The sequence below is a fragment of the Acartia tonsa genome, chromosome 7 (assembly GCF_053477335.1).
Source record: "Acartia tonsa isolate MP-2025a chromosome 7, ASM5347733v1, whole genome shotgun sequence".
NCBI classification, from domain to species: domain Eukaryota; kingdom Metazoa; phylum Arthropoda; class Copepoda; order Calanoida; family Acartiidae; genus Acartia; species Acartia tonsa.
Genome location: NC_137266.1, coordinates 42,234,103 through 42,244,528, shown reverse-complemented (window position 1 = coordinate 42,244,528; position 10,426 = coordinate 42,234,103). Strand labels below are relative to the sequence as shown.

The 10,426-nt window shown below is 34.5% G+C and overlaps 1 protein-coding gene across 2 annotated transcripts; it reads left to right on the top strand.

Moving 5' to 3' along the window:
* Window positions 1–1,127: 1,127 nt before the first annotated feature.
* LOC145323787 (uncharacterized) lies at window positions 1,128–9,955 on the top strand. 2 transcript variants are annotated; one of them, XM_080166325.1, is made up of 6 exons: window positions 1,128–1,194; window positions 3,113–3,194; window positions 3,750–3,821; window positions 6,400–6,508; window positions 9,195–9,298; window positions 9,799–9,955. In XM_080166325.1, the coding sequence occupies exons 1-6, from the start codon at window positions 1,146–1,148 to the stop codon at window positions 9,872–9,874; spliced, it is 492 nt and encodes a 163-aa protein (XP_080022451.1). In that variant the 5' UTR covers window positions 1,128–1,145; the 3' UTR covers window positions 9,875–9,955. The 2 variants fall into 2 exon arrangements, with proteins under 2 accessions (XP_080022451.1, XP_080022452.1); XM_080166326.1 differs by lacking the exon at window positions 9,195–9,298.
* Window positions 9,956–10,426: the final 471 nt, after the last annotated feature.

Sequence of the window (10,426 nt, the reverse complement as noted above, 5' to 3'; positions counted from 1 at the left end):
GCAACTCTATAATCATTACCAGAATGTCCGTACGATTTTGATTCGACATTTATACATTTATGTTCCGATTTTTCAGTTCAGATACTATACAAGTGTTAATGTCCGTTTGTCCTACCGTTTCAGTGCTTCGCTTTAATGGATGTTGTCATCCTTGTTTAAATTAAAAGGCACCAGCTAGGAGGGTGTAGGCCCTACAATCCCTTTGATAAAGGTCTAGACTCCCTTTAAACACAAAAGGGGGTTGTAAAGGTAGAAAAGTCACTCACCCCCAGAAGTTGAGGGTGGTGGGGAATGTGTGAATTTTTTTGGTAAAAGGACGTTTTTAGTACTATTGAGAAAGTTCATTATGTAGAGGTTTGACATCTAATGGGGTGGATACACAAAACACCCTTGTAATCTATGATAAATTCCCCCAATGATCACACCGCCCTCGATTTTGGTTTCAGGGGGTTAACAATCGTAATATGTGTAAAAATTTTGGCAAAACCCTTTAATCGCCACTGAATATAAATTTATAATTAATATTATTTAAAACTAATTCTTAAATCTAATCTGTAATATAAAATAGTTAATTGAACAAAGTTATGCTAATATTGAAAAAAAATCAATAGCTGCTTTGTATGGACATTGAAAACTTGTTTTATTAAAATTCATGTCAGTTATTCAATATGCTTCGTGATAATAATATGTAACTTTAAATAACTCTTCTTAAATTTTCATTATCCAGCTTTTAAAAGGTCAACAAACATACTTAAAGTTATTAGAGGATGATCTTAAACCCCCAAAAAGTATTTTCCCGAGAGGGGGGGGGTTGTAATTTTTCTCTAAAGCTGTTTTGTGATCTTAAGTAGCACAAATCAATTACAATTACTGTTCATAAATCCTTCTTTATTTGTAATTTATTCTATTATATAAAGTAGTACAGTTTTTTTTGTCTGTAGCTTAAGATCACATCAACTACTGAACCGATTGGGTATATGGACCCTGGAATGGTTTTAGGCTATTTTGTTATCAGACTGAAGTCTTTAAATGGTTTTAAGCTATTTTTCTAACCCCTCTCTGCCCCTTCGAATACAAAGCCACTAGGCCACTAGATGCTAGGGACGTATCCGCTATTAATTCTAAAAAATATTTATAGATAAAAAATGGCTGATAAAGATGATGCACAATATTGGATTAAAGCTTTGAATTTAGGTAGGTATTGTTCTGTAACTGTTTATCCGTCTGTGTGTATCAAAAGATCTCATTAACCACTAAACTTTTAGGATTCTCCTTTGCAGTGAAGCCTTTTGAAGGTCCAGGGAAGGTTTATAACTATTTTAGAGTATGTCTGTAGAGAAAGATTTTGCTTTTCACTTAACAGACAAGGTTCTCCTCTACAGTGAAGCGTTTTATAGGTACATATAAGATCATATTTATTTTGGAGGAGGGTACCTCCACCTTTGATCGACGAGAGAGTAATCGCCACTAGAAAAATATCCCAACTAAAATTTTAGCAGGTTATAAATGTGTTATCTATATCAAACCTTGTTGACAATTCCTTAATTAATAAGGTATAATCTTGAAGTGTAGGACATATTCTAATACATGAAGTAGTTTTTGTTTGTCCGTTAATATCTCACTTACCACTGAACCTTTTAATGGCTGTTTTACATTCATCTTTTGGGTGGTTTTGGCCTATTTAAAAAACCTTTGAATGGTTTGTGCATAGACCTCCAAGGGGGGGGGGGGGTAATGTAGCGATTACCACCCCCCCCCCCCATTTAAAATTTACACCTACCCTGGGGGTGCCGTAGGCACCCCAAACCATTTAGGAGGGGGTATTTACCCCCCCAAAATAAAAAATCTCAGATAAAAAAAATGTTTGCGCGCTTCGCGCGCATTTTTAATACTAAATATTTAATAAAGTTTAAATTACCCCCCCCCCCCCCAAAAAAAAAAATCTTTGGCGTCTATGGGTTTGTGTATACATAATATGAAATAGCTGAGCTAATACAAATATTTTTAATTAATGCTACTTCAATAAATGTATAAAATTTCAATTTAATTTGAATTTTCCAATTAGCTTATGTATTATGGAATTTGGAACGTTAAGTAACATTTAGATAATTAATTCAAGTTGTTAAATTTGATTTTTGTACTAATGTAATTCTCAAAATTCTTTTTAAAAGCGAAGCTTTTCTATAATTAGGGTCGGTCCGTCCGTCCGTCCGTACGTCCGTCCGTCCGTCCGTCCGTATTTTTTGAGATATTAACTAGGGTTGGGCCGGATACTTTTTTGGCCGGATACCGGATACCGGATATCCGGCTGATTTCAAACGCCGGATATCCGGTAACCGGCCGGATATCCGGCTAACGCCGGATATCCGGCAAATATCCGGTTATCCGGCCGGATAACCGGCCAAATTACCAGATACTAAAGTAGCAAAAAAAAATTTCTTCAGAAATCTTATATAAATTTACATAAAGTTAAACTTGTTCAGAAAAAATGTTCTTCTAGCTTCAATAATAAGAAAATTATAACCATTTAAAATTTTAAAAAGCAGAGATTTTTGGTGTAAAGTATAAAAAATTATAGAGCCGGATATCCGGCCGGATAGTTTCAATATCCGGTATCCGGCCGGATAAATAAAATTGCCGGATATCCGGCCGGATATCCGGCCACACCGGATATCCGGCCCAACCCTAATATTAACATAAATAATCAAAAATATCTGCACAGTTTCTATTTTATCACAACTTCTAAAAATTCGTTTTTACGTTTAATATACAATATTCTAAGCGAAACATCTGTGTAATAAAGTCCCAAAATGTAAGTATGTCCTTTTTTTTACTTTTAGATTAATATTCTGATTAATAAGTTTTGCAGGGGCTCATGCTCGTTTGTTTTACCTTTTTATTCAAGAGCTTCGCTTTTATGGATGTTATCATTCTTGAATCAGCTTACAGTGCCTAATAAGAATAACGTCATCTGTATTGACCATTGGTAAGCCAGTATACATTGAAATTGATCAATGTTAAAATGTATAATGGCCTATCATTGGTCATTTGTATTGTATGAGATCACTTTTTATTAGGCACTATAAGCTGCTTATCATCCTTGTTTGTTTAGTTGAGCATCCTGGAAACGAGGATGGATATTTCACAGAAGCTTACAGGGATCCTTTGACTGTTGAAACCAGCTGTAAAACCAGGTAAACAAAATGTAACAGGATGTCTTCTCACTGTGTGTCTGTCTGTAGCTTTAGACCTCGCTAAACATTTGACCGATATGGGTCTCGTTTAGGTAAAAGAAGGTTTATTTCTATTTTTGGGGGAGAGTATCTAACAAGAGAAATCGCCTGTGGAATAAAATCCTAAACCCATTTTACTATTTCTTATTAAAACTTGAAAGGGTCGACATGACCCCACACATACCCCCCCCCCCCCCCCACGAAACTTCTCTTTGACCCCTAGAGGCCTTGGGGGTCGTAGCGGTTAGTAAGCATAAAACAGGAAGCTTGTGTTTAATGATGGATTACTAGATTAATGATTATTTGTAAATTATTGAAGGTGATAAGAATATGTTCTAGATTGAAGACGACTTTTGAAGACGTAAATAATAGTAATAAAGAGTATATTAGTGATTTCATTTAAGATTTGTTCTAAGAAGGTTATTCACCTATCTATTAACCCCCTCCCCCCTCCCTATACGAAACAAACAAACACATAGACATCATATTAATGTTAAAGAAGGAATTTATCTTCAGGAATATTGGAACAGTAGCATATTTTGTACAAGAAGTATCTCCACAGTTTTCCGACAATTCTTACTTATTCAGGTGAAATAATCAATATATTATTACTTGGATGTACTTTACACCATCCCTACTGGACGAACGAACTGATCAATAGATAAGGTCCTTTTTAGCAAGCTAAATTGACGACAAATAATCCCCTGTCAATTTATCCACAAATATTCTAAATCCATTGCTGAAAAAAACAAGAATGTCAACGACTCAACATCCTTCAAAGCGAAACTCATCAAATAGTAAACAAAGTGCAGCAACTTTTGTTTTAGCAGCGAAGATACTCTATAATAAATTTTTCTGTTGTTTTTCTTGTAAACCATTATATAACATTAAAATGTATGTAGTAAAATATTTGCATAGCTTTTAAGCCGAATAACCAAAACCAAAATCTTAAAATGAAACATTTTGTAGTAAAACCCTTTGAAGCAAGAATACATGCAAAATAGTACATTTTTTGGCAGTACTTACATATACTAACATGGAACTAACTAGCGATATAGTACATTATAAATGGTATGTTCAAGTACATTTGACTACTAAATTTTTTATTACACTCACCCAAAAAAAAAAATTTCCAACCCCCTCAATGATGATACACAAATTACCCCCTCTGTAGATTACAATAAGTTCGGACACTCAACTTAATATCCAACCAATCAAATTTTAAAAAGTTTCCAAAGTTGTTAATTTAATGAACAAGAAAGCATTCTTAGAAAACTTTGGAGACTAGTACAAAACAGCCCAATGTCCCCTCTCTGCTTTTGTTTCACTGTGGTAGGGGTGAAGCAGTTCAACCCTACTGAGCGAGTTCGATTCAAACGAGCCCCTAGCCTTAAAGATTCTATCAATAAATAACTACAAGTAGTTACTGCTTAAAAGATATATTTGAAGTGATTCATTACAATAGATATACAGGTTTATATAGCAAATAGAAGTATAATAATAGATTATGAGGGGTAGCTGGTGAGGGGTTCCTTTGAGCTGGGGCTGTGTCCACAGGCGCAAAGGTAGGAGGGAAGGCTGCCTCCTTGGGGTAGGCAGGTGATGAAGGGAGAAAAGGGAAGGTCTGGCTGCGGAAAGGGGGAGGGGGTAATCCCCTCCCCATGCCCAGGTGGCCATTGTATTCCATAACAATGGGTTGGGTGACCGCTTATCAAAATGACCGTCTTTTGATAGCATATCTAAAGTTGATGGGTGGAGTTTTAACATCTGCATTTGCCGGGAGTCCCAGAGCGTAGTATACTCTAGGAAAGGCTTGTCCGTATGATGCCGTCTACCACATCACTACTTCAAATAATGTGTACTGTACAAAATTGGACCCTGAATTAGCCTATCCTTAATTTTGTTGATTAACTGAGTAATTATCTGGAATTAGTTGTTGATAACAAAATTAACTATATTCTCCAGGGCATTTATATCCATTACCAGTACGTGGGAAAAAACAAGGATGATTTTATTCAATGTGTTTTTTGAAAAATTGCAGATATTTTCTTTTAGAAGATTTAAATGGGATCTTTAGTAGTGTAGCTACTCTATAATTCACTTTGTCCGTCTGGCAGTCAGTAAGTCAGTCCGTAACGCTATGAGAAAATATTATTTTTCCGGCTGCTATTAAAGATAAAGGGCTGAGATTGTATTGTGGAGATTTCTTATACTTATGAGCATAAAGTATCAGGGAGTAAGTGAGGGGACAATGGATCGAATATTCAAGAATTTAGCAGTTTCTGACTGAGTTTGGGTACTTGCGCATGAATTGCCGCTACTCTTTATGTATGTTTTGAATATTGCAGACGGGGAGAAGGGATAAGGGAAGTGGGGGCAAGGGAAATAACTACTCGTTGTGTTAGTTTGGAATGTAGCAGACGGGGAGAAGGGAGGTGGGGGCAAGGGGCAAGGGAAATAAACAGAATAAAAAGGGGCAGTCATATTCTTGCTAGCAGCTGGCCGGGTCCAATAATCTTGTAATATAAAAATCACACCATAAAACATCAATATATTTAATCAAAAACAAGTTGTGATTTCACTTTACATGACGCTATAGAAATCTATTATTCAATTAACAATCCCTTTATAATTTCCTACAAATTTATTGGATTAAACTGGATTTCATGCCCTTTCTTTGATAACTCTCATATTGAATTAATTGCCCATTGTCCCCTCCCTTACTCCCTGATAAAGTATAGAATTAATTTCATCCGTCGGTCTGTCAGTCAATATAAAAAAATAAACAATAAAACACAAAAAAAATCAAATATGAAAGTTTTGTGATTTTTTGCAATAAATTTATTCTTTATTTACGACCTCTGCACATCTGCTCTTCACTTTATTTCCATCCATAATTTGTTTGTGCTTCGTTACTTACATACAGTGACCCTTTTTTTGGGGGTGGGGGAGGGGTAAATATTTAAAAGTGAAAACTTTTGGGGTTGCCTACGGCATTTGGGTGTGGGGGGGGTTGAATCTTTCTTCATATAGTAAAGGACGTCCAAGCTTTTTTATTTTGGAGTGGGGAGGGGGGTAATCACCCCTTTACCTCCCTATTGAAAGCAAGAAGGGTGTAGAGGCTGCACGCCTCTGATTACTTATGAATGTTGTCATCCTTGTTTAGATGTGAATCCACAGAGATGCTTTTCCACCACTATGGTGCAGCTGTTACAATTAGAATATTTAGGAACGGGGTACACAAAGACCCAGAGGATATTATTCTTGGACAAAATGTAAGTAATATTGTCAGAAATACTCTTGTATTCAGTATAGCTCATAGACGTCCAAGCTTTTTTTTGGGGGGGGGGTACAATTTTTTTAAGGAGGGGGTAATTCTTTTTTTTTGGGGGGGGGGTAAAATGGCGCGCGAAGCGCGCCGCAAATTTTGTTTACCGCCCAAAAAATTTTTTTCCCGGGGGTAAAATTTGCTTGGGGGGGGGGGGGTAATTACCCCCCCCTGAAATCTGTTGGAAGGGGTAAATTTTGTTTCCCCCCCAAAAAATTTACCCCCGGGGTAAAAGTTTTTTTGGGGGGGTTATTTAAATTTAATTAAATATTTAGTATTACAAATACGCGCGAAGCGCGCAAAAAATTTTTTGTTACCCCCTCCTAAATGGTTGGGGATGCCTACGGCACCCCCAGGGTAGGGGTAAATGGGCACTTTACCATTACAGATCGGAGTGGGGATGGGGGAGGGACAAAATATGTCCCCCTCTAGTTTTTTTAATGCCATTTTTTTGTAGGTAGGATAGAGAGCAGTGACTTCATGACTGTTTAAGTTTAGTAATACTAATTATACGTCGGCAAGAGTTGATTTTATAAGGATAACTGGTCTGTGTCGGTCGTGGTGTCCGGTCAACGTCGGTTAGGTGGCAACAAAATAAGAAAAAATACTAAGTAATAACTTTTGTGTATAAGATAGAGACCTAATTTTTGGAGAATAATGAACATCTGAGAAAAGTGATGTATGACTGTTTGACCACTCTGTGACCGATTTTTTGTCCGGCTTTTACGTATACATGAATATCGTGGCTTCTATTATAGCTAGGGACCTAAATTTTTGGCGAATCCTTGAGCAATAAGAAACTTCCGTGATTAGGAAGGTCATGGCTGTTTGACCGCTCCTTGACCGAATTTTGACTGATTTTCTATTTCATACTTGATATTATATATATATTTAAGACTATAGACTATCATTAATATCGTGGATTATATTGGCCGCTAAAAAGCGGCTAGGAAGCAGTCTGACAGCCATCACTAGAAGAAGTAATTTTCTCTAAAAATGCATATGAACCACCAGAAAAAAATATGTTCTTATCTGTAACAGGAGCAGAGATAGAGGGGGGGGGGGGCATAGTTGCCCCCCCTCTTAACTCCACCGTCTGTCCATCTATTCACCACAGGCTTTTATACAGTATCTAAATAAGTTTCTCTTTATCTAATATGCTATTTGATAGTATTACAGTAATACTGTCTACGTACTGTTCTTTAATAACCTAAACTATTTTAGGTTATTATTGACTTATTTTTGGGGGAAAATTTGTGTTTCTTAGTAAGCTACTCTATATTTAACTCTGTCTGTCTGTCCGACATTCAGTAACAATATGGGGGGTATGTGATTTTCTCAGATGATTTTTATGGAAGACAGCAGTTTTCTTAAAGAAGGTGTATCAACTTTTTTGTTTATAGCTAGCCGGTTCTTTTAGTAAGTAGTAGATGTAAAATTTTTCATAGAATTCAGATATGCAATCGGTTTTTTTGTAGACCTCTTATTTTTTAAGTAATTTAAGTTTTTTAAAAAAATAATTAAGTCGGTTTTAAGGTACTAAAACGCAACAAAATAAAAGAAGAAAATGGCCAGTAAGAACAAAAATAGTAAGATCTTTAATTTGACACCTTACTTTTAAAATTCTGTTGAGTAATTATTGAAAAAATCTATTTTTTTAACCTCGGTTTAATAAAAACTTTAGACCTAAATATTTTCTCAAACAGACATAAAAAACATGGGTTCATATATACCTTTAGAATCAGAAAAATATTACGAATCCATTGTAAGCAAAATTGAAAAAAAGTAAAAAAATAAAAAAATATAAAAATGGCCAATTGTATTTTTTGTTCTGGCAACACTATCGTCTTCCCTTTTTTACCCCCTCTTTACCCCCTCTATACCCCCTTCCCATTTTTATAGTCAATTCAAGAGTTAAGACGTTGCCTGTACAATATAATATGATATTTTCATATAATTCCTTTTATTGTAGTTTATATACTATATTGTAAACTTTTTTTTCAATTTTGCTTACAATGGATTCGTAATATTTTTCTGATTCTAAAGCTATATATGAACCCATATTTTTTTACTTGTGAAATGATAAAATTGAGTTCAAAGTTTTTATTCTCGTGGGTTTAAAAAAATCGATTTTTTCAATAATTACCTGACAGAATTGAAAAAGTAAGGTGTCAAATTAAAGATCTTACTATTTTTGTTCATAATGGCCATTTTCTTTCTTTTTTTTGTTGCATTTTAGTACCTTAAAATCGACTTAATTTTTTTTTTTTTTAAACTTAAATTACTTAAAAAATAAGAGGTCTACAAAAAAACCGATTGCATATCTGAATTATATGAAAAATTTTACATCTACTACTTACTAAAAGGACCGGCTAGCTATAAAAAAAAAGTTGATACAACTTCTTTAGATACCCCTTACCAAAGGGTATCTAATAAAAAATAAATTTATTTGTTGATATATGTAATATGTATAAAGTTTTCGCAATTTTTTAATAATTATCTCACCCTTTTTTTGCTTTCATCTTTTTTCTATCAATTTAAAAAAAAATTACAACACACTTTGTCTGTTTGTCCATCCTTGCTTCGCTACTCATGGATGTTATCATCCTTTTTTTTACGATACATGTTGTAAGGTTGAAAAGGGTGAGGTGCCTTTTTATGCAGTTCCTGCCCAAACTTGGTTTACAAGATTGGTAGAAGAAAAGCATGCTGATAAAACCAGGTTTTCAGTTTACAGGTAAATAAATCTAGACAAAACAAGGATGACAACATCCATAAAAGCAAAGCTCTCAAACTGTATGACAAACGAACATTTGTTGCAAACTGATTAAATGTAGGATACTGTGTTAAGACATACATAATTTTTTTAGGATGGTTCGCTTATATCATTGTACCTTGTTGTAGTAGGAATAAGAATTGTAAAAATCAGATGAAAATAATAATTATATTGCATAAAAAATGTTGTCAAAAATATTAAAAATCAACATGATTTTGATGGACTGCTACAGTTAATTATAACTTAATTTTGCCTGTTGGGTATATCTTATTACTGGGGGAGGGGGGAGGGGATTTATATGTCTAAATCGACGATTAAATTGTAAATTGTAAATCCCTAGGACAAGTCTAATTTGCCTAAATTAATGATAACAGCTACCTATTAAGGACGGACCTATCAACCCTAAATATAGAAAGCTTCGCTTTTAATAATAATCAAATTTCATTCTAGCCTTTTTTTAGTTGTTCCCTGATTCCTGGATTTGAATTGGAGGATTTTTCAGCAGAAACTTTTGGAAACTTAAAACAGAAATCGTAATTTTGTGAACATTTACATAATTTTAATGAATAATATTGTCGGATTGTTCCTCTACTGTTTTCCTATGGGCTAATTTAGAACGTATGTATGTTTATATCTTCTTACATTTTTTTCAAACACGCAAGATAAACGATATTCATAAAAGCGAAGCTAAATTAACCATCAGAAAAATAATAATTATAGGGTAACCAAGCCCTTAATATTTAAACTGGTTTCTTATATCAAGGATCTTAAGGGATAAGACAATGGGCATTAGCCTGTCCCGGATTTGAAAAATTTTGTTAAAATTTTTGCCCCCAGCCATAATATAGTTGATTTATGCAAAATATTGACCCATGCAAAATATTCTTTCTGTAATGCAAAAATTGCGATGGTACAAGCACTGCAAAGTTTTTAAAATTTGCATAAAGACCTGTTTTTAAAGCTCTTGTACCATCTCAATTTTAAAGATTTTTACAAAATTTCAATTCTAGTGTTTCTATATAAACCTGATATTTACCAAAAAAAATGGGGGCAGTCTCAATTCTAACATATAATGGAAGAAGGTGTAGC

Coding starts and splice junctions, on each gene's coding strand:
- LOC145323787 (XM_080166325.1), top strand. CDS start 1,146: ATGGCTGATAAAGATGATGCACAATATTGGATTAAAGCTTTGAATTTA. Junction 6,509..9,194: donor ATATTATTCTTGGACAAAAT/GTAAGTAATATT, acceptor ACATGTTGTAAG/GTTGAAAAGGGTGAGGTGCC. Junction 9,299..9,798: donor ACCAGGTTTTCAGTTTACAG/GTAAATAAATCT, acceptor GCCTTTTTTTAG/TTGTTCCCTGATTCCTGGAT.